The 25,551-nt window shown below is 54.4% G+C and overlaps 1 protein-coding gene across 2 annotated transcripts; it reads right to left on the bottom strand.

Moving 5' to 3' along the window:
* Positions 1-696: 696 nt before the first annotated feature.
* Positions 697-25,387, bottom strand: MICALL1 (MICAL like 1). 2 transcript variants are annotated; one of them, XM_075155345.1, is made up of 16 exons: positions 22,582-25,387; positions 15,613-15,661; positions 13,591-13,732; positions 12,351-12,454; positions 11,495-11,631; positions 8,577-9,157; positions 7,974-8,037; positions 6,499-6,884; positions 5,687-6,165; positions 5,075-5,209; positions 4,639-4,765; positions 4,183-4,273; positions 3,722-3,795; positions 3,259-3,373; positions 2,883-2,929; positions 697-2,579 (listed from the first exon to the last, which is right to left on the bottom strand). In XM_075155345.1, the coding sequence occupies exons 1-16, from the start codon at positions 22,851-22,853 to the stop codon at positions 2,458-2,460; spliced, it is 2,925 nt and encodes a 974-aa protein (XP_075011446.1). In that variant the 5' UTR covers positions 22,854-25,387; the 3' UTR covers positions 697-2,457. The 2 variants fall into 2 exon arrangements, with proteins under 2 accessions (XP_075011446.1, XP_075011450.1); XM_075155349.1 differs by lacking the exon at positions 22,582-25,387 and adding an exon at positions 21,823-22,030.
* Between the last annotated feature and the right edge of the window lie 164 nt (positions 25,388-25,551).

Consider the following 25,551-nt stretch of genomic DNA (forward strand, 5'->3'; position numbering starts at 1 on the left):
AACATAACAAAGCAGAGCCTCCTTTTGCCTATGCAATTCCTCAGAGTACAGCAATCCACCGATAAAAATGTCACTCCTTTCCATCCACCCAGAGGTGGAGGTTTGTCATAACAGTACAATGATAACACATGTGTTGCCACCCACATCTACGACCCGCTCCTGTCCCCACGACTCTGGGAACGGCTGTGCTGGCAGACGGCGGGGAGGAAGATGCAGCCGCGTGGCCTTGCGCAAACGCGAGCCTCTGGCATTGCTGCAGGTCAGCGCAATTGTGTGCATCAGCAAACTTCTCGGCAGCAGCTGAACTGGGCAGGGCTCAGGAACACAGCTGCGCTGAGGAGGGAGAGGGGATTTCAGCCCAGCGCATGCTGCTCTTTACTGCGGGCTTGCTGTGGTTTTTTGGTTCCTGAAAGCATGCTGTGCAGGACAGCCATTGGTCTCCTGCAGCGCCTGGAAACGGCTGCTTGCTCACCTCATACATACCCCCACCTCTGTCCTCCAGCAGGCTGAAGCATAATGCCCTGCTATTCCTGCATAAAGCCCAGCATGAAGTCCACCTCCCAGTTTCCTCAAGATCCCATCACCTGCTTCTTAGCAATACTCAGCCACTCGGTCAGCCGCTCCCCAAAGCCAGGCAGCATGCCCTGTCCCCAGGACAGCATGGATACAGAAAGGAATCGGAAACCTAAGCCGCGATTGGTTTTAAATCCAATGTTTCTTTTATTTCTGTTCAGGTGAATGGAAGTCATGGAGTTAGTACAGTATAATTTACAAATCAGAGTTCTGACTGGGCACGGGGCCAAGAGGTGTCGGGCTGCATCGATCCCGATGGCCTTTGGCAACAGTGACGTGACAGCAGGCTCTAAAGCGGATTTGTTTCTTCTCGGAGAAGAGTTGTGCTTTGGGATCTCCCCTCCCCTACCACTGCTCCTCATCAGCCTGCTGGGCTATGGCAAGAGTGAGATGCCATCACCAGCGTGGGGCTGAGCTTGCCACCTCCCAGCCACGGGGGCCATGCTGGGATTGAGGAGGGGCTCGCGTCCCTCGGGTTTTGGGAAATGAGGATCCCTTTCCAGAATGCTATGCCAGCCACCTTGCAAGGCACTGCTCCGAGAGCGTTTTGGCTAAAGCCTGTTGGGTTTTTAGAAGGGACTGCAGCAGTTTGCTTGGGGCTGGTTATGTCTAATTTGCTAATGAGAAGGCATGACGAACAGCTGACCAACCAAACACCCATGAAACTCTAATTCAGACTGATCCAACAATTCAATAAATAACTCCTCGCCTTGGAGGAGAAGGCAGGAAACAAAAATGGAAGGAAGAAGGGATGGTTGGAAGAACACCGCCCCCCCATTCCCTCCTCCAATGTACACACACGCACACACACGACAAATAAAATAAGGGATTTAAAAAGTTTTAGGGTGGGTTTGAATTCATCTAGTAAAGGAGGTGTAAAAAATAACCAGCCAAACCCTGCACACTTTTAAAGTATACACAGATGAAGCTGGGTAAAGGTCAGTTGTGACCGTGCCTCTCTCCCCAGCCGCTCAAGGGTGGCACTGGTGAGCAGGGGCACAAGCTTAGTGCCCCTTGCCGGCACTGAGTCAGTCTTGAGCTCTTCTGCCCTGGCCTGGAAAAGGAATGTTCCTCCCTCCCCCCGAAGGCAGCAGAGTCAGCGGTGTTTAGCAGCAGTGGGGGGTAAGATGTCCTGAGTAGGGCACGTGAGCTACGTCCTAGCAGCTGTACACCGTCCCCTTGGGTCCTCTGAGCCCTGTAACGGAGCCCACCCAGCCCTGGCACCCGAGGGAGGGGACAGCTCAAAATAAATAGGGCACCAGTTATTTTTTTGGCTATGGCTCTAGAGCCTTGTGATGCGGGAGTGTTTTCTTAACATTTTAGTTTAGGCCAGTAAAACCCAAAGAATCCTGATTCTAATGCCAGAGCTTTCTCCTGAAGTTCAAAAATGGGACAGGAAGGGGACAAGAGTGGGTGGGCAGGGAGGGACAGGCAGGCCCAGTCCCCTCTTGGCAGAGGTCGGAGGCACATGGAACTGTCACAGTTAGAGCAGGAGAAGGGACGGGGGGCAGTTAGTGCAAGTTTCCCCACAAACACCAAACTTCTTGGCTTGCTTCTCAGTTAATAACAAGAACACGCAATGGGGTAACGTATCCGAAAAGCAAATCCATCTTCTCCCCGCCTCGTTAGCAAGGCTTCACGGAGGGGACAGTCAGGCTCCTCCACAGCCTTGGGAAGGGGAGCGCTTTGGTTGGACTCCCCCACTCCGGGCAGAGGGCTGGTGTCTCCCCGGGGCGGCAGCTCCGTGCCTGGGGAAGGAGCTGGGGGAGAGGCGAGGGGAGCGGAGGGAGACAAGCCCCCCTTCCTGGCAGGCATCCCAGCCAGCTGCAGAGGGGCCAGGGCAGTCGGGCAGCACATCCCTCCCACTGCTAGTATTCCCCTGCTCTAGCTTTTCTCCTTGGGCGACTTGCTCTTGGAGTCATGCTTGTTGCCCAGCAGCTTAAGCACCTTCATGGGCTTGAATTTGCCTTTCTTCTTGCTCTCGGTCTCCGCCTCCTTGTGAAATTCTGGGGTTGCAAAGGGAGGTTGTTACTGTGGGATGCTGATGGTTGTACACACACACACGCACACGTGCGACAACAGGAGCAATGGTGAGAGCCATGAATCAAAGCCCTCCCCTGCATGCACATTTCTTTCTGTGATAACAGGGATGGGCAGCACAACTGTGCTCCAAACTGTAACGGCCCTACGGAAAGGCTCCAGAGTCTGTACAGAATAGATTCAATCTCTCCTTCTGCACACAATTTCATGAATGGCTTATGCTGCCCCTTGCTGGGGTCACTCCAAAAATCTTCCCGATTGTTTCTTACCTTTTCTTTTAATCATGGCTTCCAACATTTTATCCTCCTCCTCTTCTCTGAAAGAAAGAGTGGGAAATAGGTCAGCGATTCAGCCCTGAAAACAGCTGCTGTATTGTTTAAGGCTAGAGAAGCTCCTACTTATAAGCTGTGGAGGGGCAGATCCATCACTGTCTTGTGAGCGTTCGCTACCAGCAGGATAAATCCCACATGTGGCAAGTACTGCCCTGTCTTTCCCACAAGGCTTTCAGAGACAAGAATTGGGAAGCCTGGGAAAGACGTCAGCAACAGGGACATCTTGGGACACCCCCACGAGCTGCTCATATGGAGCTGAGTCAGACGGGCTACACTTTCCCCTCTCCCCCAGCCCACCCCACTCCTCACTCACCTCTGCCGGTCCTCATCCAGGCAGTTCACAATGGCGTTCCTCTGTTCAATGATGGTCACCAGCTCCTGCATCAGCACCTTCTCCCTCCCTCGGTCCTCGTCGGTCCAGTCCTTCTCTACCCAGCCAAACCCCAAGGAAGGACAAGCAATTAAATGGCTCAAGGAACTCTGAAATTCAGAGCTTTGGGGCAGAGATCCCCTAGCACGATCCCCTTCTGCAGGGCCAGTTGGGCTAGCGGTGCTGTGGAGGGAGAGCCCTGTAGGTGGCATCCCGTGGGGATAAAAGGAGCACGTCCCTGCACAAGGCTGGAGCATGCGATGAGATGGGACAGCGACTCTAGAGCCAGCTGATTGCGCTGGCATCCCTAAAGATCTGTCTCTCTTCACCTGAGACCTGCCTAGACAGAGGAGAGATGAAGCCCGGGGGAAAAATGGAGGTAACTGCACCCAGAAAGATGCTTTACCTGGCTTGTTGAGGAGGCAACGCAGCTCATACTCCACATCCGACTGCCGCTGCTCCAGGTTCTGCTGCTTGAAGCTGCAAGGGAAGGGGGCACTGCCAGGAACCACTGCAAGGCTCCAGAGAGGCAGAACATCATCCCAAGGTACGGGGTGAGTTTGGAAAGAACCACTGAGATGCTGATCTTATTCTGTATAGCCAAAGGGCCAGGGAGCCAAGCGCCAGCAGGGACCAGCCCTGGCTGCTCAAGGCCTTCCCGGAGGAGATGTTGCAGGGGCTTTGATGACCTGCAGTGGATCAGTTCTGAGTGTGTTTGGATACATTTGTCTGCTTGCCCTCTTTCCCTCCCTTCTCCAGGCAAGGAGGCAGTGTCAGGCTCTCCCCTGGAAGCACAATTTCAGGAGGGCTGAGACAGGGCTCCCCGCAAGAGCATCAGTGCCTCCCCACATACTTGCACACACTTACATGTAGATGAGCTCTGATTCGTGGCGCACCAGCATGTGCTTCTCATGGATGAGTTTGAACCAGTCCACCAGCAGGCTGTCCTCAGGGCTATCTGCCAAGTAAAGGGACAGTTCAAAGCCATCCCCAGCTCTGCAGGATCCCATCACCCTGCAGCAGACTGGGCTCTGCCAAGCCAGGAGAGGGGCACTGGGCTAAAGCCAACCTGACCTCAGCCTGTTCCAGAGCCTCAGAGAGACCTTGTCTCTTCTCCCACCTGTTTCCACTCTAGGGACATCTCCATGTCCAGAGTATGGCTGCGTCGGTTTTTGGAGCCCAGCACAGCCCTTTGAGCTCTTCCAGCCCCAGCTTCCTCCCAACAGCAGGGAGGAAGTCACCGCTGCCATCTCCTTGGCTGGACACAGGGCAACCCTAAGGTCCCGTCCTGCCCCCCCCACACAGACAACCCACCCCACATACCATTCTCAGCACTGCGAAGTTTTTCCTCCAAGGCCACCCCACGGTGCTCTAGCTGGTCCAGCTGGTGCTCGATGGCATCCATCTCCCCATAGATGTCTTCCTCAGGGATGTACTGATCTGTCTGCACCTGCCAAACCACACGGCAGAGAATTCCATTACCATCAACCTCCAATTTCCAGGAGTAACCCCCAGGCTGGTCAACACTAATGGGGGCAGGGGGACAACAGAACACTCCACCTGAACATGGATCCGAAATCCCCACCCCGCTCTGAAGCAAAGGGAGACCATGGTGCTGCCATCAACCATCCTCCCCAGCCACAGCCACCTGCTGCAGTCCCCACCCACACATGCATCAGCAGGTGCACGTATACAGCTATGGTCCCGGGGGACAGTACAGAGCTGGCTTTTGCCCCCCTGCTCCCGAGGGCCCTTTTACCTTGCGTTTGATCAGTGGGAAGCCATGACCCGGTGCAGGAGGACGCACTGGCTTGGAGCCCTTGGGAGGTTTCTTTGCGGATGGGGAGGCGGCAGGCGATGGCTTCCGGTTGAAGGGGTTCTCTTTGCAGGAAGACTGGAGAGGGGGGACAAAAGGAGATACGTGAGCGTCCAGGAAAGGGAAGGGATAGAGCATTGCAACAGCTGGGACTGAGCAGACAGGGCAGCCCTAGGGTTTGTCCTGCCCCACACCCTCCTAGAGGAGGAACACAGCACTGATCTCCACCAGCAACCTACCCGTGGGGCAAAAACCAGCTGTTTGGCATCAGTTCCCCAGCTTCTCTCTAACAAGCATGCTGAATCATTTTCCTTCACGGTTCCCTTCCTATTTGCTCTGACCACACAACATCCTGCCTCTTCTCTAACACGTGGGGCCGGCAGAGTACAAGCAGCGTCACCATTTAACAAGCACATGCCTGAGGCTTGCTTTCAGGGGGTCGCATACCAAATCTTCCTAAGGGGCAAGCCTGGACTCATGATCCCCACCGTGACCAAGTGATGGGTGGGGAAGAAAAGCCCTGTGATCTGGATGGGAGGAAGGTCACCATCTCACCTTCAGCTGCGGCTTGGGCGAGGAGGGGATCTTAGGGCTCCCAGCACCTCCATCTGAAGCCAAGAGGATGGGTGTAGGGCTAGCCCCAGCAGGAGGCTTGGGCGGCAGCCGGCTGGGGCTGGTCTTTAAGCTGCCGGTGGAGACGCTCCTGCTGGCATGCAGGGTGCTGGGCTGCGCCTCCCCACTGAAGCTGGCCAGCTCGCTGGAGGAGGAGAAGGAGGAGTTGGTGGAGAGGCTGGCTGGGGCAGCAGGGCTTTCACTGGAGGAGACACTGGCCAGCGGCGCGTCAGTGCTAGAGGTCTTGGTGGCCGTTGGTGTGTGGACAGTTGGCTCGGAGGAGCTTTTGGGCACCGAGGCTTCATCAGTGTCGCCTAGCACCTTGGCTGAACTCTCAGAGTTGATGCTCTCGAGGCTGAGGGCTGGAGATGGGGTGGACGATGATGGCTCAGAGTGTGACAGCCTGGAGATGGGGTGGTGGGCTGCAAAGCAAAGGGAGAGCTCAGGGAGGAAGCGGGAGGCAGCCAGGAGAGAAGGGGAGAGTGGTATATACTGGGGGCGGTTGCAAGTGCAAAGGGAACCAGTGTCTGTCTCTCTTCAGAGAGGACAGATGCGACCCTCCAGTGAAAAGATCTTGCCTACAAGTGCTGTACTCTAGTGGGTAGAGAGGACATGGCTAACAAGTCCCAGCACAATCATCACTGTGTAAAGGCCTGGCCTGCCAGGGTGATGCAGAGGTGCCTGGGAAGGGGGGGGCCTTCAAGGGGCTACACAGGAGTTGCGGAGGAAGAATAAGGGAGTAGGGGGAAGCTCACCGAGTGGGGAAGCACTGGGGGCTCGAGGAGCTGGCCGCTTCTTCATCTTCGGGCTGCTGGTGGGAGTGATGCCGTACCAGGGGTGGAGAGGCTTGGCAGCAGTCTCACTCTGCTCCTGCTCAGTCGTGCTCCTCTGAGTGGCAGTGCTCTCCTCTTCCTCCTCATCCTCCTCCTCAAAGGGGTTGTACGGTTTGGGCTCTGTGGTGTCAGACCTGCTCTCCTCGCTCCTGGCTTTCCCCACCTCCTCCCCATCCTCCTCCTCTGAAGTCCTGCTCGGAGTCTCGTGGCCGCTGCCCGGGGGAGGAGGGGGAGCTGGCTTCTTCTTGGGCTCTGCTTGCACTAAGGCCATCCATGGTGGGTCCTTGGCTCTCGCAGCAGCTCCAGCACTGGAAGAAAGAAAGAGAGACAGAGGTGGCAGGGAGCAGAGACAAGCCGGGAGGGTAAGACACAGGAGAGGGACTTAGCCCTCAGGGTAAAGGATGGATGGAGCAGGATGTCTCCCACGCAGAAGCAGCTTTCTCATCCAAGGGAGGCTTTAGTCTTCTCCAGATACAAAGTGTCTCATTCTCTGCGCGCAAACCTATGGGCCTGAGGGAACCACAGCCTGCCTGACTCGCCCGCTGGGCCCAGCGTTTTGGTTTCTGAATATTACAGCTTCCATCTGCTAAGCAGTGGTAAACCTGAGCTTTATGGGCACAGCTGTTCTCCCCTCCCCAACACCTTTCCCACACCCAGCGGTGCTCCCCAGGCTGTGCATGGAAGGGGAGTCGAGACCAGATACCTGCCCTCTGTGGTCACACTCCCTCCCTGTACTTCAGAGGGCTGTTTGTCACCTTATCACCCAAGCACCTCAGGGACAGACCCCTCCTTACTAACTCCCGCAGCTGGAAGTGTCGTTGCTCCTCTGGGGGTGCAGCCCACAGCAAGCCTGCACCACGGCTCAGTGAATCACTGCTCACCAGGAAAGCGGCCGTCACTTGCCGCACACACCCGCTCCTCGGCCATTGCAAATGTGGGGTGCTTGTGCAACCTCTGTCCCAAGAGCAGGCAAGAATGAACCAATGCCAGCAGGCTCCTGGGTAAAAGCCCAGGAGGTGTAAAGGTTGCAGCAGCCAGGCACCCACAACGTCCCTGCACTGGACCTTTCCTGGGACAAACCCTCCACAAAGCAGACATGTGTCCCCTTCTCAGCACCCACAAGCACTTGGCGGTCTGCATGCGCCACAGAAATGCCCTTCTGAAGCCCCCAAACTCTTTACAAACCCTAAGGGACAGAGACCCTGGGAAGTATGGGCAAACATCGTCAGCCTGTCTGTACTGGGCTGGCACCCATCAGGAAAAGGGCTTGAGCATGGCCTGCATCCTCCCAAGAGCAGGGTCTGATGGGAGATAGGAGAGGACACCACAGCTGAGCCGTCCCCACAGCCCCACCTTGCTATGGGGTTTGCAGGTGACCTGCGAACAGAAGGACGTACCGATCAGAGGAGCAGGGTCTCCCTCGGGGTTTTGGGACGGGGGGGCTGGGTTCAGGTACCCTACCTAGAAAGACACAGGGTCAGACTGTCACAACACCAAAAGGACATGAAGAAAGAGGTTAAATCAACACGAGGCACCTCTTACGCGTCTCCCTGCAGGAGGCTGGCTGTTCCCAGCTCCCTCCTTCTCTCTGAAGACCTCAGGGCATTTCTCCCACAGTGGGTGCAGTCAGTCAACTCCAAACATCCCCCTTGCCTTTTTCTCCCCACCCCACCCCTGGAGCTGCACCTGGAGAACTGACATGCCCCTCTGTCCCCACACCTGTGAACTGCTCTAGCACTGCCACCCTCCCTCCATGCTGGCAACACCCCCGGAGAGCTCTGGAGAAATACAAAGGAGCAGGCAGGCGTAAAACTTAGCGCTGCTCTCTCCACTATGGGAACAGCTGGCCGATGAAGGCTCAGTGTCTGAGCCCAAGATTTATTTGGAGGCAGAAGGGCGCCAGGTTGCAGAGAAGGAAGGGAACTCATCCAACCTGCAGCCGACCACCTCAGCTGCTGCGGAGGGGCAGGGTAACCCCTGCTGCCACTGTGCTCCCTTACCGTTCACCATGCCAGGGCCACACTCGCTGCCGTCGCCCTGGAGAGTGGACCTGGGCCGGGGGACAGGGTGAGAGGTCGGAGGGGAGAGGGCCGACGCATCGGTGGCCCTCCTTGGGGCAGGGGTGGGTCGCATGTCTCTGAGCCGTCCATCCAGTGAGCTGGCTTTGTCCTGGGTGAGCACCGTGGGCTTGCTGGGAAGGGGAGGTCTGGGGGGAGTTTGGGAGACAGGCACCCCGCTGCCTGCATGGGCAGGGGGCATCGCTGTCTCTGCTTTGCTGGGCATGCTGTCCTTCTCTGTTGGGCTGGCTGGCCCCTCTGCAGACATATGGGTCTCTGCCATGCTCTCCAGGGAGTCACCGTCGTCCTTCCCCACCTCTGCTCCTGCGGGGAGGACGTCCTCACCCACGCTGCCAGCCCCAGTTTCAGTTCTTAGCTCTGGCGACTGTCGGTCTGGGCTGGGCCTCCTCTCCGCCTTTCCGCTCATGGCCAATTTACCACGATGCTGCGTGCAAATGAAAGTCCCTGCCTCTGATCCGGGCTTGTATGACCCCGGGAGCAGCGTGCTGGAGCACTCCTTACACCTGCCAACGAGAAGAGAGAGCCCCGTGAGATGGGGGACGTCATCCTGCTCTCAAGAAAGACAACGCAGCTGGGAGATCATTGCAGGGTCATGGAGTTAGTTCCTACCCCTGCTACTAAATCCTAGCGCGGCCATGCGGAAGTCATTCGGGAAAGGAGAGGAACAGAGGAACATCACCACACCACTGTGTGAACCCATGGGGAGTTCACAACTCAAATACTGCACGCATTTGGGCTCCTCCTTCAACTCGGAAAGGATTTAATAGATGTGGAAGGGCAACAGTTGGTATTGGGATATGGCATGGTTTCCAGACCTGGAAAAGTAGAAACCCACAGTTTTCCCAGAAAAGATGCAGCTCGTGCAGGACAGGAGAGAGAGCTACAAGATCACAGGTGGCCCTGGGAGGGGGAGAGGGACCAACCATTCACAGACACGAAACAGGGAGTATCAACTGGAATTAGGGAGCAGCTGCTTCAGAACCGGCACAGGGAGGCTACAGGCTGCCTTGCGGGGGCCAAGGGTCTAGGCCAGACACATTTGGGGGGGGACAAAAATACCACCACCAGCCCCTGCCCCGCCCAACTCCGAGTATTAAATAAAATGACACCACTTCCAACTCGGGAAATCCCTACGCTGGAGGGCTGAAGAGTAGTCAGAGCAGCAGCATACAAGGCTAGCCTGGTCTCATGCTCACCCTCGCTGGTGCTGACCATGGCCCCCACCAGGGTGACAGCATTTGGCTGGAAGGACGAGGGAATGACGCAGTAGGGCCGTTCTTATACTCTGCCTTGCCTATGGAAACTGGGCTAATAGCTTCCCCGTCCTTCACTGTCTGTCACATCTCCTTGGATCATCCACTCTTTCCCCACTGAGCCTTTGAATCCTCCCTAATGAAGCCCTCCAGGCGCAAGCGTAATACACAGCGCTGGCAACCAAGTCAGCCCTTTTCCACCTGGGAAGGGAGGTGGATAGCATACATGAAAGAGAGCCAAGGGCAAGGGGCTGATCAAGCACTCCCATGAAAACCAAGCTTGTTCCTTCTTGTCTGAATACCTGGCACTCGCAGCAGCTGGCTGCCCTACACTGCAAGCAGATAATTTTGGTGAGGAATTCTGCTCTGGGTGTCCAGTTGACTGGGATTTCCTTTGAAATGTAGAGCAGAAGCATGAGGACACAGGGGCTGTAGAGAGAAGGGGTATGATGAAATGAAGATGTGGCAAGTTCGGACAAGGGGAGAAAGAGGTTTGTTTTGGTTTTACCTCTGTCAACCCACAGAAAACGCTGCCACAGGACATTCCCGACCAAACAATGCCCATGAATCAGCAGGGGGGGGAAAAATAAGACAAGAAAAGCATAAAGAGGCAAAACACTTGGGATAAAATTACAGAGATCTCACTGCTCAGTCTGAAGGGCCATGAGCTGTGCCAAGGCAGACACGGCACCTCTCCTATTCCTGGCCCATGAGCAATGCTGCACCTGCACCCCAAAGCTCCTGCTTTTGCCCCAGCTGCAGATGGGAAGCTTGATGGGCCCCAGCCCAGCTCCCTCCCGTGACGCTGTTTCTATGACACATCCCCAGCTGGCTTAGGCAGGAACTGTTTATACAGGTGAATGAGGCCTCCCGTATCTTCTCAGTGGCTCAATATTTCTGTACTCAGATGCCAGCTGCCCACTTGCCAGCTCTTGTCCTGTGGCCCACAGGAGAGATCTCATCCCTTCATCATCAGAGCAGGGAAAGCAAAGTGAAATGACTTCACAGGTGCTGCAGGTAAGGACCTGCACCCAGGGAGTAACCACAGAGCTGCTGACGTCTAATCCCTCATTCCTCAGTTTGGTAACAGTCTGCAGCTCTCCACATGCTCCCCTGAGAGCTCAGCACCACCCCAGGCAGCGTGGGAGCCTGTATATCCAGTTGAGGACGTGGAGTGTAGGTGGAAGGAGGTCTGTAGGATGATGTCCTGGCTTAGACCTCATCGGAAGGTGGTGTTGGGGGTTCTGGGTAGGCAGGTGGTAAAGAGGCAGAGCATCCTAGTTTATGGAGGTGGGAGAAGCACAAGGGGCTGAGATCCCAAGCTGGTGAAGTGGGAAAGTGCAAAAAAGCAGGGAAAGCAGAGAGCAGGGGAGGCAAACAGCATAGGACTGGACACAAGGGGCTAGTCAGACCTCTGGGACAGGGGGCTGACAGGCAAATGGACCCTCTTCAGTATCATTTCGGGCACTGTCATCGATGCTCCATGTTGCCCAAGGACACAGACACACAAAGACAGGGTGCAGCTGGCCGCAGACCTCCAGTTTGCCGAGGAGAGCGTCTGCCCCACCAGGCCGGGCCACAACATACCTAAAGCACTGGCGGTGGTAGAGCTTGCCCTCGGCCAGGTAGCGCTGGACCAGATGGACGTGCTGCTGGCAGGCTGCACAGGTACTGCTGAGCGTGGTGCGCTCGGACCGCTCCAACGAGTCCGAGGGGGCATCGTCCTGAGACACAACGCACGGGGATCTCAGGATGGGGGCCATGAGCTGCTCCCCAGCCCATGGCTCCTCCAGAGCAGCTGCTCCCTGTGCAAGGCCCATCACTGAGTGCTTGTGGCACAACTCAGGGGCTGACAATGCACAGAACAGCTGCCCCCAAGTCCAGGCACAGGTAGGCTGCCTCTTCCCAAATTAGAAGGGGTCACTCCAAAAGGTGCCTTGCCCATATCTAGGACTGAAGGGCTGTGGAAGGGACTAATCTAAACCCCAGGCAGCAGGGACCTGCAAGAGGAACCCCCTCTCTTTGGAAAATGTGCCATCCCAAACACCTGCTAAAACCTGAAATAAAGGGCCAAGAAAGAAAAAGACATCTTTTCTGCTCTTTTAATCCCACATTCCTGCTCTTTTCTCATCTACCGGGTTATCCTCCCATAGGAAGGAGGGTGCTTGTGCCCTGGGTGGCTCAAGGAACCATCTGGCACCAATCTGCCCAACCTCTTGCCTGCCATGGACAAATTTCAAGAGACTAGACTCCTGGAGAGAAATCACTCTCTTAGCTGTGTCCCCCAAGGCACCAAAATCCCAAACACCCCTTCCATCCCAAAATACACAGATAGTCCCCTGCAAAGATCCATCCTGCTGTGACAGGCTCTCTCCTGTCTCCTCATCCTGAGCGCAGGGAGCACCACTGCCTCAGGCTGGCTTTGAATCAAGAGATTAGGTACCTGTGGTGCCGGGGGACTCTCAACCACAGCCACGGGCTTCTTGTGGGACAGAAGAGGAGGCGAGGAGGCAGCAGCTGGGCGCTTCATAGGCGGAGGGACTCTGGCTGCAGGCAGAAGGCAAGGAGGATCAGGCACTGAAAGAGGAGCGGTGACTCACACCACCCATGTGGGGGAAGGGGAGGGGAAAAAAAAAATAAAATCATCTAGCCTTGTGACATAGGATGGGACTTGCCACTCCCGACACTTCAGTGCTTATTTTAGGTGGAAGAGACAAACACAATCTAATAATGGGTCGACTGCGAGGCTGCCAGGGAGCCTGGCCCTGCTGTGGATCCCCTTCTGCGGCCCAGGGACTCCGGCCTCTCACTGTGATTTGATTTACTCATCAAATGCTGCTTGGCTTCCTCGTAACCAACTCCCTAAGCAATGCTTAAAGCCCAGAGCACCCCGGGTAGCTGCTGATGTATTGCTGGTGACACACTGGGCACCAGGGCTTCCAGGCTATCAGCAGCTCTGCAAAGCATCCCTTGCCTGTCAGGCTGGCACTCAAACACCAGTCCCCAGCGGGAGTCCTTGGCTGGGAGGCCAGCATCCCTGGAGAAGTATATGCACATGGAAGAGATTTATCTGACGTTTTGGCTAGCGAGTGGAGCAGAGGAGACCTGGAGCCCTTGTCTCCACCCAGGAGGGATGCCCTGGAAGAGCTGTCTCAGAGCAGCTCTCAGCTCAGGTTGCAGTTGCGAGGACAGATGAGCTGATTTGAGACACTCCACCCTGGCTCCCCTTCCTCTGTCCTCCAGTCGCTTTACACATACCGATGTGATAAAAATTAGCTGCTGTAGGTGGGTTGCCTATGTAGCTTTCTCCCATTTTAGTGGGTTAAAGCAGATCACAAAGGGGTCTGATGAGCACCAGGGGTGGTGGCCCAACCCAAGCGGCAGGAATGCAGAGTGGAGGGAGGAGAAACAAGGCGTTCCTCCTTCTGCAGCCTGAGCTGTTAAATCACTCCCCACGTCTTGTGAAACCTCGCCCTACTCCACTCCCTGTTCCAGGCCTTCCTCACCAGCACCAGCGAGATCCAGGAGAGGCAGGTACTATCCGCTCCTCTCCCCTTCCCCACAAACACACACAGCTCCCATTTGCCATAGGAAGGAGGAAACACAAGGTAACGCTGGGTTTCCTGTACTCAAGTACTCAAGTGGGGGCAAACTGGAAGCCAGAGAGGTGGGAGGACACTCACCTTGGCTGGGGTTGTTGAAATGGTTGTAATACTGAGACACGTAAGTCATGATGCTGAGGCAGTCGGGGACTTTCATGGAGACCATGTCATTGGGATCTAGCAGGGCTGGGATGCCCAGCTCCCGCTCTGCCAATTCAAAGGCCTGCAGGAACAGCAGAGAGAGGTGTTAAGAAGAGAAAACCGATACTCTCTGAAAAATAACAGAGAAATCAAGTTGGAAGGACTCTGGGGAAGGTTAAGTGGTAAGCCTACGGCATCCCTGATGGACAGAGACTCCCAGATGTGCCGCCCAACTGGAAAGGTGGCATCAAAAGCAAGGGAACAAGTTGCTGCAGCTGCTCCCTTCTCCAAGTCATTTCAGCGGCCTGTGCCCCTGCAATCATCACCTGGGGGGTCTTGGCATTCAGCTGCTGCCCTGGGACAGGGAGGGTAACTCTCAGGAGGTCTCATTTTTCATTGGAAAAAAAACACCCAGCGTTTTTTCAACCTGTAAAATGGGCACACCACCAGTGCCCTCACGCAAGAGCGCGGCAGAACCTTGGCTGGCACCGTGAAGGGCCTAGGGCTGACAGATACTTCCAGCGACACAGCCGAACACCAGTGTCCCCGGCCACCCCAAATGCTCACCCCACAGAAACACCGACTCTGCCCATCCTTTCATGATCTGGGGTGCCACACCTTCCCCTCCCAGTTAACATAGCCATTCCGGCTCAAAGCCAGCAGCCTGCCACGCACAAGCCACTTCAGTATTTTCTGTGACTCAGCAAGCAGAAATGACAAAGACATTGTGATAAGAAGCAAACAGCTCCTACAATCGCATACGTGGCTACTTGGAAGGAAGGAGTGAAGGAGGAAAATAGCTGTTTGAGAGCTTCCCACTTAGCGGTGTATGTGGATTACTGGCTACAGGCTGGCCATTCCGCTGTTGTGCCAAGAGCAGCATACCCACATTGATCTCCAAGGGAGGGGGGGTGCGAGACTATGGCAGGGACCAAAGAGAAAGTGAGTCAGGAGGGGATGGGGGATGAGAGTGGTGTGGGCACTGAATGGTGAGGTACCAGGTGCAGGGTGTGGGTAAAGACTGAAGGTGCCTGGTCTCTGGGGCACAAGATGCTGTGCAGGATGTGGGCTCTAAAGAAAAGGAACGGAGAAATAAATGAAAATGGGTATTTGCAGTAACTGGGGGTGTAAAATGCCCCCTGTGGACATCCAGCTCTGCTCAGGCTGGCTTTAAGCCGGTTCTCTGGACTGAGCCTTGCTGAACACAAGGCTGCAAGCAGCAGGGAGCAAGGAGAGACCCCAGTTTAGGGGTCACTAATAGGACAAGAAACCCGATGCGTGGCTCTCGAATGGGGAAAGATAGCTGCTAATGGCTGAAAGGGGCCAACTGGTCTAGGAAAGGGTGTGGCCAGGACCCAAGTGGAGAGCCCTACTCCTGAAAACCCAAATGACCTAGCTTAACTCGTCTTGGGAAAGTGATGGCCTATGTCTCTCCACAGACTATCAGATGGAGCTGCAGCAATTAGGTCTTTCAGCAAAAAAACCAAGGCTATTGCTGCTCTGTCCTATCCCTAGCCCTGCCCCTGGGTTGGGCATCTCCCCATTCCCCACTGCCTGCTTCTGCTGTTGGCTCCAGCTGTCCCAAGCAGGAGGGGAACGTTGCAGACCAGCCTAGGTCCAGCATGATCTTCCTCTCTGCTTATGCCTGGAGTAAACTAGCTTCCTGCCTGCTAGCTTCCTGTTCCTGCCTGCAAGTCTGGAACAGCTGAGGTCAAGAAAATGTTGCACCATTTTAATCTTCACCTGACGTCTTGGCAACTATCAGGATAACCATCTTCTCTTCAGGACAGGCTGGAAGCTGATGTTTCAGATTCCCTTATGTTTCCAGAGAAGCTCCTGCCTGTTACTTACAAACACAGATTTTTCTCACACCCTCACCACTGTCACGAAGTCCTCCCACACTACATGACCTCCATTCTCATGTCCCTTCTTCCTTCTGTGCACTGCATAACGGGGACTTACCAAGCGGTTATTCTCATAGACATCATCCTTGGAGAGAGAATCAAAGTCTCTGAAATGAGAAAGCACAAAAAAGCCACATGAGGTGCAGAGGAAAAGTGCCCCAATGTCACCACACGCTGGTTCTCAGGACAGCCACCTTTACAACAACTCAACACATAAGACCCTAGATAAACAAAACCTTGGCAAAGCAGATTTCAGGTTGTAAAGGGACAAAGAAACCAAAGGGAAACTGCAATTAAAAAAAAGAAAGCAAGTCCCAAATGGGTCGTGACCAGGAAATCAAAATGTCATTCTCGTCTCTCGTTACCCGCTTCTTCTGCCCTCGCAATTAAAGGCTGCAGAAATACCAGGGTCAGGTTCCGATTAGCACCACACACCGCTGCACTGAAGGGTGCACGACATCACCCCGAACTTGCCCCTCCAAGGCCACGAGCACAACAGCAGGAGGAGGGGGAAGCAGATCCACCACCTCAAGAGAAAGAGCCGCCTACGCTAGATCTCTCCCTCCCATGAGGGTCCTTAGACAAACCTCCCTGCACCACCTTAAGGGATTTGAGGTCACCCCAGGATTTGGGGTGACACAGAAGGTCTTAAACTGCACTTCTGTCCTTGCTTGCCCCCCAACACTTGCAGTACACAGCAAACCGTCCTCGGCCGCAGCCTTTACAGCGAGGCAGCTTGCTGAACGCAAGGCGCTCAGGGCACAGAGAGAAACCCAACAGTTCCCAACCCAGGGACGTTCTGGCATTTCACTTGTTCCCCTGGATCCCCTCGGGGGATTGAATCAGCCCGGCCACAGGGATCGACTAGCTGCCTTCGTCAGAGGAGCAGAGGGTAGAGGGTTAAAGAGGTCTGCAGGTTTTCAAGAGAGGGGGAGAAACAGAGGATGGAGTTAGTTATCCCTTTTGCATGTGCGTGTGGGTAAAATGTGTGAAAACAGCATCACGCTAAACCGATTACAGCCCCTTCCTGCCAAGGATCTCAGCTGTGTTACCAAAAAAACCCCCATGCAGCAGCTTGGTGTGCTTGAGAGCTGGATTCATGGAGGAGGACACAGCCCAGAAAGGTTTAGGGTCAGGCGAAGCCACCCCAATCGCCCAGAGAGAGGTGCCAAAGCTTGGGAGACCCACCCAGAAAACCAATTCAGATTAGAGGGGGGGAGCGTGTCCCCCACCCCAAAGGTGGTGTGCAGGAATCAGGTGAGATGGCGAATCCTCAGCTCTGCGCCCACGGGGAGGGGCTGCGGGAGCCTCCCTTCCTCCATCCCCCTTTGGATTTTATTGCCTTTTCCTGTAACACCGACCCAACCTCCCCGGCGCCGCATCGCAGGGCAACCGGCCCCTTCTCGAAGCCCCTCGCGCGCCTTTCCCAGTGCCGCAGAGGAAGTCCGTGATGAACTCAGGAAGATTTTCCCAGCTGCCTGTGCCACCATAAAATTACACTTCCTCCGTTCAAAAGCAAGAGGCTGCTGGTGCCGTTTCCTCCCAGATAAATAAAACTGCAGCCGCTCGCTGCTGCAGGAGCAAATGCGGCAGATAGGCAGAAGATGGGCTGGACGTTCAGCTCTGTGTTAAGCGCCCTTCTGAAAGCTCATGCAAATACATGCGCAGAACTCAGCCTGTTGAAAATACTGCAACTTTTCTTTCTCTACATGCTGGTGAGAAAAGGCTTCAGCTGCAGCCTTCACTTTGATGTGAAAACTAGTGCCTTTTTTGTATTTATGACTAGTTTCCACTAGGAGATGTTTTTTCCTTAAGTCTTTTTTTTTTTTTTTTTTGCCTAGAAAACCTCTTTAACCTTGCTGTATTTTTTTTTTTCCTTTTAAAGAAAATACCAGCTTGGGAACACAGGAGAAGTGATGACAGCAAAGTTATATATCAACTGCCCTCTAAACATTCATGACCTTCATTTTGAATGCCCTCACTTTCAGGATATGGGAGTGGTGCAGCTGGAAGCTTGAAGACTCCTTGGTGGCCTGGGCTGGGATAGTATTTTTTCGACAGACAAAACATAATGTCCATTCCACTCTGCCCCAGCGAACCAAAGCCATTTTAGTAAACCAAGGCAAATCTGCCTGGGAAAGCAGATGCCAGCAGAGAGGACGTGAACTTCAAGAGGTAACAGGGGAGCTCCCAAGCAGCGAGGGAATAGATTTTTTCCACTAACGTAGGATTGCAGACCCTCAGCTTTTACCCGAGATACTGAAGTCCATCAGTACGATGCCCCAGGGATCACAGTTTATTCAGTTCCTCTCTGCTGCATTTTCCAGCTCCCTCTCCGAACAAGCCATGCAGGACCGCGCTGATCTCCATCACTCCTGACATGAGCACTCCCACGTGCCACTCCTTCACGCAGCATCTCCGCGGCGCCGGGCACGTTCCTTGTACCAACGTGCAAGGAGCACGGCCTCCCAGGCATGAGGGAAAGTCACCCCAGACATACCCCTTTCTTCTCTATAAACCACCTTCTCTGCAGAAAGACCAGAACTTGCCATCCCGCAGCTCCGTGACATGTAGCTGCATGTCACGTTATTTCCTTGCCCTGATCTCAGCAGCCTTTCATCCAGCCCTGCTCAGGCTCCTCTCCTGACAATGTACCAGTCCAAGGGATCGGATGTAAGAATAGGCGAGACTCTGGCTATCCCAGTTGAACAACTGTCTTGACTCAGCAAACCCCAGCGTCGCAGCATATCCTGGAGTAATGTTTCCATGCAAATAACATCTCAAGCGCTTACCTAATTAGATACATACAGAGCCACTAAGCACTCCGGGGTTTAGGGCAGCTGCCAGGGAGCACACCAGACCCAGGGAAGGGGGAAGGGTGCGCCGTACAGCTAAAACCAGAGCAAATTCCTGGATTCCTCAAATATAAATCATGAGCACTTTAACGGCCGTGCCGCATAATAAGCCCTTCAGCTTTCCAAGTCTTGTCAGGGAAATGCAGGCAGTACATGGGAAGGAACAAATGAGATTTGTGATCCTGCCTGTAACCGAACCCACGGCTTTAGGGACACAAAACAGCGTTTCTAACGCGTGGCGCTCATCTCCTATTTTCCTCAAGCCTCCATCTCTCACAGCACTCGAAAGGCATGTGCCATGCTCTCTTATTCTTCTCATCCCTGAATGCCAAGAACCTCCCCTGAGCTCCAGGGAGGCTGCACAGCTTGGGACGCTGAAAGATGCTTTTTGCTTCACTAAGCTGCTGCAAATGCCTTGTAAACACTAATTTTGTGCTTTAGATTTCTGGAATACTGAGCAAACAAACTCATCAATCCCCACAGTCCACTGTCAAGTTGGCCTGGATGCTTCCAGCCTAACTGACAAGGGAAAAGAAGAGATTAAACGTCTTGCCTCGAGATCACACAGCCAGCAGCGCCGTCAGAGGCTAAATCCAGGTTTCCCATTTCCTCGATTGGGAGAGAGGGAGGCAGTGAAACCAAGCAAGGTGTGTACAGTAGCGGAGCTAGAGTCAGGGACCTTCAGCTTCATGGTTCAACACAGGTCCCACAGGTATGCACCTCATCCTTGGTGGTCAGTTCAAGACACCTTTAGCCGGATTCAGTAGACACTGAGCACTTCCAGTCTAGTTCTTTCAAAAAAACCACAAACCTCTAGTGTTTCCAAGAGCTCTGCAGTAGCTGCTCTGAAGCTCTCCAAGGGAGAGCCTCTTATGCCACCTGCCTTATCCCAAGGCGGTTGTGTTCAAATCAGGGCTCACGTGGAAAACTGTCCTCAGCCTCGGTTACCCGTATGGCCTTTCACGACAGCCTCTCCCCCAGCGTGTCACCTACCAGCACAGCAGCGCAACAGGGGAGGCGTCTGGGCAGGGTCAGACAACCGGGACAGACCAACAGCCACCACAGCAGCAAAAGCAAGTCCGGAGGATCAGGGTGCCAGAGGAGCGGTGCCACACAGGTAGAGAAGAGAGCTCCAGCTCAGCTCTTGTATGGATGTACTCGTTCCTCCCCTCTGCGACCCGTGGGGAAGCCAGCAGGAAGCGAGGGAAGCAGCTGAGTACAGAGGAACTTCAGCCTTCGGGGAGCAGCGCGGCTGTCTCATGCGGGCCAGGAGAGCCCCGCACAAAGGAAGACCACGCAAGGTCAGAAACGTACTTGCAGATCCCTGCCAAGTCCCATTACCAGGCTGACTGAAAGCACTTTAGAAGAAAAGAAGGGCAACTACTTTTCCTCCGCCATCAGGAGATTTACTGCCTCTGATCCGATCTTCCCACTTCCAAATCGGGACAGGCTGAAGAAGCTGGAATCAGATGAAATGATGCTACTCTCCTGACCACCCTCTGAAAATCCTTTTACAACATGCCATGTCCTTGTAAGGCCTTGGGCTTTGTCTCTACAATATAGCTCGTGCAGAGGACCTGTAAAGCATTTAGTTAGGACATCTGCCAGGAGCAGATTTAAGCCCATTGACAACTTAAGAGCAGTGGCTCCTGCTTAATGGGATGGTAAATATGGTTAACAGGAAATCATAAGGTGGTTTTAGTGTTTATTGTAAGCTTTTGCTGAACCTCTGCTTTTCAGTTCCCCGTTACTGTGCCACTCACAAAAAAAAAAAAATTTAAAAATTTCCGAAACACAGTAATTGCAAGTATTCCTGTCCTTAATTTGCCTCTTCCCCTCCAGCAGCCTTGCAACCGGGAGCGTTTTCAGAGGCTCTATCCTAGCTGGTCAGAGCGAGCTATACCACCCAGGAGCTGCCGGGACACAAGACCATGCAGCTCCCTCAAGATCTAGAGCGATGCAAAGCCACCGTACGTCTCGGCTCTTGGAGGTTCCTGAATGCCACGCTGAGGATTTTGTAGCAGCCACCTGAAACACAGCAGGCAGCAGTTTGATTTCTAGCCTACCTGTTCGGCTTCTGCTTGTAAGAACACAGGCCTGTTTTGCCCTCTCATGGACACCGCAGCTCCACAGTGGAGTCACTATCAACCCTCTGCCTGCTAGAGGTTGCTGTCATGACAAAAGGCCATCCTGGGGCCAGCTCAGAAAAGAGGATTTGGTCAATTCAGGCAACCTCAGAGGAAGAACGACCAGTCCCGGAGCAGAACGTGACAGGGGACACACCGCCGGGCTTTGCTGACGAGTGAGCAGCGTGTGCACACCAGAGGCACAGCCAGGTGGGGCGATGCCTACCTGCATTGTGAGGGCTACCGAAGATTAGAGCAGACAGGAGGAGAATTCCCAGCAGCACCGGGGGCACGCAGGGTTATGGCGGCAGGTCGGGGCAGATTCCTTCCAGTAGCTCAGCCAGTTTCTCCAGCCTGACACCGTGCCCCCAAGCAATCCCAAACTCACCAGCTGCCTCTTGAAACTCACATTCCCCCTCAGAGTCACTCTGCAAAAGGGAGGCTGACGGAGGAAACTCAACTTCAAGCCATTTGCTGGGGGAGGCTAGCAAGGCTTGATATCCCTACTGGTATTTGGTACCTCCTGCTTCACTGTGGCATCCACAGCAAACAAGCTGGAAGCAAATGCATGAAGTGACCTGGTCCAGGGCTCTGCATGTTTCAGAATGGCTGCCTTTTGGCAGCTGGGAACGCCCCTGTGCCAGGCAGGCCTCTGGTCCTAGGGAAGTGGGAATGCCCAACTCTCAAAACACTCTGAGTGCCCTGCTGCCAGTGGCATGCCTTCTTCCCTGACAGGCACTGCTCCCAGTTGGGTGTACAGCAGTACCAGTACGCTAGCTCGAGGCTGGACCTAGCCTACCTCCATGCTCTCCTCGGCCTTAAACCACACGACTCCTGCTAAACCTGACCTTGATGGGTCTCCAAGCCCGGGTCAGAAAGTCACCCACTGAAACGCAGCATCCCTCATCCCCACACCCAGTTATTTCAGAAGGCAACAGAGCCGCTGCCCCACTCTCTGCTCCCAAGCCCCCCCACGTCCACGCACAGGGAGACTCCGTCCCTCCCTGCCAGCCAGCCCGGAGCCGTTTCCTACGGTGCCTCCATCTCCCCCGGCTCCCTGCGAGCCCCCCGCCCGCCCCGGCAGCCCCCGGGAGAGCGGCCAAGGGGCACAAACGGCTCAGCCCCTCCAGAAACGAGGCGCCCTCCCTCCTCCTCCTCCTCCTCCTCCTGCTCCCAGCGACCGCGGGCCGGGGCCGGGCCCCGCGGCGTCCCGTCCGGCGCGGCGGGCGAGGCGAGGCGAGGCCGGTGCCGCGCGGCCTGCACCGCCACCGCCGCCGCTACACTCACAGGAGGTCGGGCCGGTGCCGATGGAGGATGGCGCAGAAGGCCAGGCCGTCGCGGAAGGAGGCGCTGAGGTCGCGGATCTCCACGCCGCGGTACCCCTCGCACTGCCGGCGGCACCAGGCTTGCAGGGCGCCCCGCGGGCCCGACATGGGGGCGGCCGCTCCAACTGCCGCCGCCGCCGCCCGCCGCCGCCGCGAGCCCAGGGGCGGGGCGGGGCGGGGGTTGCGGGGGCGGTGCTTCCAGGGGGCGGGGACCCCATGGGGCGGAGCCTGCGGGTCCCTAGGCACGCGGCGGCCGGGGCAGCCCGAGGCCCCCCGCCTCTGCCCGGGGCTGCACGCTTGTACGGCGCCTCGCCGGTGCCTGCGCGCTCTCCTCGCAAGGGAGGAGCACCCCCCCCGGAGAGGAGGGGAAAGGCTGGGAAACGGGTGGCAGAGTCAGGCCCCGAGCAGCCGGTGGGGCAGATAGGAAACTCGGGAGAGAAGGGGACAGAGCGGTACCCTAGAAAGGGGACCTGAACGCTGCAGGGAGCAGGGCCAGACCCCAGGGCTTTCTGCTTCCAGGAGAGTAGGGCAGCAGGCTGGGGAGACGCACACACCCCATCGCTCCCCCCAGCTCAGGGAAGGCTGAATTCTCAGAGAAAAGCCCTGAACGAAAGTCACAGCCTTTTTTTCCCCGCTCAGTCCTTGAAGGAGGGGGAGGACTGCAAGCAGGACTGAACTCAAGCTTAACTTCAGCTAAAGGAAAAACAAAAACCCAGGCAACCTCACTTCTGGATCCTCTTCAGGCTTCGACGTAGGCTGCTCTAGGCAGCAGCAGTTCTCGGCAGTCCTAGGGGCATACGCTGCAGCAGCGGAGGACATGGAAACATCAGTGGAGCACGTGTGGGACTGTGGGACGTAGGTGGCTCCGGGGGTAGGCACGGGGCCAGGGAAGGCTTTGAAGCTAAGGACATTTGGAGTTGCAGGCGGTACTTCACAGGAAGCCCTGGAAGAAGTGGAGGAAGAGTGCGATACAATCTCAGGAACCCATGACATCGAGGAGATGGATTGTCATGAGAGCTGGCTTGCATGCTTAGTGTGATGGTCTGACAACGACAGAGGCAGGGGGAAGCACACTATTAAACGTTGTTTTATTTTGCTAAACATTTTTTTCATTTCCAATTAGGCAAAGGGGAAAAATAGCTACCTCTGTGGAAGGCTGATCCATGACACAGATGTTGAGCTTATTACTGTCAGTCCCAAATCAGAAGGAGTCCCCTCCCTCAAATTTTTTTTTTTTAATGGGCTCTATATTCCTGTCTCCAGTCAGATCTCATGCTTGGCACCCTCATTCCTCTATTCCACTGTTTCATTCTATTGTTCCATGGCCCCAGAGCTGTAACAACTGAAAAATAAATTCTCTCTGAATGGCTTGCACAGCCTCCCCCCTCAGTGCCCGAGGTAAGCTGTGGTGTAAATCACTGCAAAAGCTAATATTAGAGAAAAAGGAAATGAAGTATTGTCTTGGTTTTGTAATGACCAAGCTGCTGCTCAGGATCACCCAGACCTGCCTGACAGTGTCCTCCTGATGTACCCTAAGGGAGAGCAGGATCAGGGATGTTTTCTCGACTGTCTTTTCCAGCGTCCATAATCACACTCACTCCCTTCATGACTGCAGGTCAGAGACAGAGACAGAGTACATAACCCTGTGCTGTGGTTCCCTCTGATAAAACCATTTTGACCAAAACCGCCTGAGAACACTTCCACTAACCAAACCCTGCTGCGGCAGGCAAGGCTCGAGCTCTAACAAACCCACCCCACCTCCCTGCAGGGAGCCTTTCCAGCAGCAGCGGGGCTCTGCTGATGCTGCTCAACGCCCTGCATTCCTCTAGCTTCAAGCAGTGCCAGGCACCGCAGTTCGCTGAGCCCATCCTTCCACCCCGCGAGAGAGCTGCAAGCTCTTCCTGGCTTCGTTCCACCAAGTGCCAGTCCCGCTCAGTTAACCTTCAGCGGTCCCTCAGACAAGGCGTGGAGGCAGGCAGACCGGCGGATGGTGTCTGTGCATCCTCTGGAAGCTGCTCTGGCAGACACAAACACAAGCAGCAGCATATTCACATACCCGAGAACAGCCTGTAAACATTGGAGGGTTTAAGATGATACATACATGCACTGAAAGTCTGTAATTCCAACATGCCAATCACAGATTAAAAACAGACCAAATCCCAGTAACACATTGGACTCCTTTGCTATGCTATGAACTAGAACTAATCATGGAGACACTACCCTGCCAGAGGTTCTCCTGTTGTACATCACATCTATCTTAACACGTTCTGTGAAAGATTTAGGCTTTGGATAGCAAGAAAGTAGGAGGAGGGTTGCAGTTGACAGCTATGCTCACTGTGCTGCTGTTGGCAAATATACACAAGCAAAAGTGCCAGCCCTAAAAAGGACTAGATTCTCCTGGTACGAACCCATCTTCTATGCACTGCTGCAATGCAGTGGCATCTTAGCCCTTAAATTTCTTAATTATATGGCTGCCTCAAACCCTTCAGAACTGGAGGGGGTAAGTTCTTAGCATGCATAACACTAACGGCAGCAGCTAGAAGGCCAACAGGAGTTGCCCATTTAATCTCACTGTGCTGCCTGTACCCTGCCTGCCCAAGTTACACGTCTTTGGGATGGGAAACAGAGTTTACTTTTGAGCAGTATCTAGGACACTAGAAACTTGACCCCCATTCAAACACGGTGTATAATCCAACAAAGGCTAATTATTCCCGACTTCTAAACAGAATCGCATACGACGCCAAGCCGGACTGCCAGGACCCCTCTCTCAGTGGAAAGGAACGAGAGGGAGGGGTACAAAGAGGCAGATGGTATATATGAAGCACGCTTTGTGTAGCTGTCCTATGACACATGCAGGTTTTTCTCTTGCACCTGTTTCTACCACTCAAACACCAAACTATTTAAAGACAGTCTGCAAAAGGAGACAGGAGAGAGGGTGTGGAGGGTAGATGAGATGGGATTCATTCTTTGCATTCTCTTCCCCAATATTTACAGTTCCTTGATTCCCCTTTATAGGACTAGTTTTCAAGTGTTTTTTTCTCTTTCAAGGCACTACAAGTTTGCCCTGGAGAATACAAAGTGGCTGGAGAACTGGGAAAATTAGCATTTAACGGGTTTTAATAAATGAAACGCCTTCAGGGAGTTTTCTGGAGAAACTGAACTCCATTAAATTAAGGGCCAGGACTTGGGCATCACTTGCGCTGAAATAAAACACAACCTCCAGCAAGGGCATCTCCTCAGATGACCGAAGTTAATATTGGTTAAATGTTTACAAAAACCCTCCCCCTTCCATTAAAAACATGTCAATCCACTTTGGAGCATTTCTATTTCATAGCAACTGAAAAAAAAAAAAAAAAAAGAGTGGTGGGAAGGCAAAAATGCAACCTTCTAGGAAAGCAACTACAACACAGGTTTATTCAATGTGTGGGGCAAGAGCTAAAAGGAATAATATTAGCTTGCATCTCTTTCCATATCATGTGGAAACATGGTGGAACAGCTAATTTTCTCCCTGTTAATCAGTTCCACAGCCTTCCCTGTTTACTGTGTGCAGTGCCTTTACAGAGCATGGAAAAAGAACTGCTCCCCACTGTTACCTGCAACAGCATGGACCAAAGGGAGCACAAACCAACAGCAGCTGCCCATGTCTCCAGATGCGATTATATTCTTCCATTGAGGAAAAATAAGTCAGTAC

The sequence above is a fragment of the Calonectris borealis genome, chromosome 1 (genome assembly GCF_964195595.1).
Source record: "Calonectris borealis chromosome 1, bCalBor7.hap1.2, whole genome shotgun sequence".
NCBI classification, from domain to species: domain Eukaryota; kingdom Metazoa; phylum Chordata; class Aves; order Procellariiformes; family Procellariidae; genus Calonectris; species Calonectris borealis.

Excerpts from the sequence above, each read along its gene's own strand:
- MICALL1 (XM_075155345.1), bottom strand. The coding sequence starts at position 22,853 with ATGTCATGGGTTCCTGAGATTGTATCGCACTCTTCCTCCACTTCTTCC. Across the intron at positions 3,796-4,182 it reads GAATCAGAGCTCATCTACAT|CTTCAAGCAGCAGAACCTGG; the intron begins GTAAGTGTGTGC and ends CTTCCCTTGCAG. Across the intron at positions 2,580-2,882 it reads AGCCATGATTAAAAGAAAAG|AATTTCACAAGGAGGCGGAG; the intron begins GTAAGAAACAAT and ends TTGCAACCCCAG.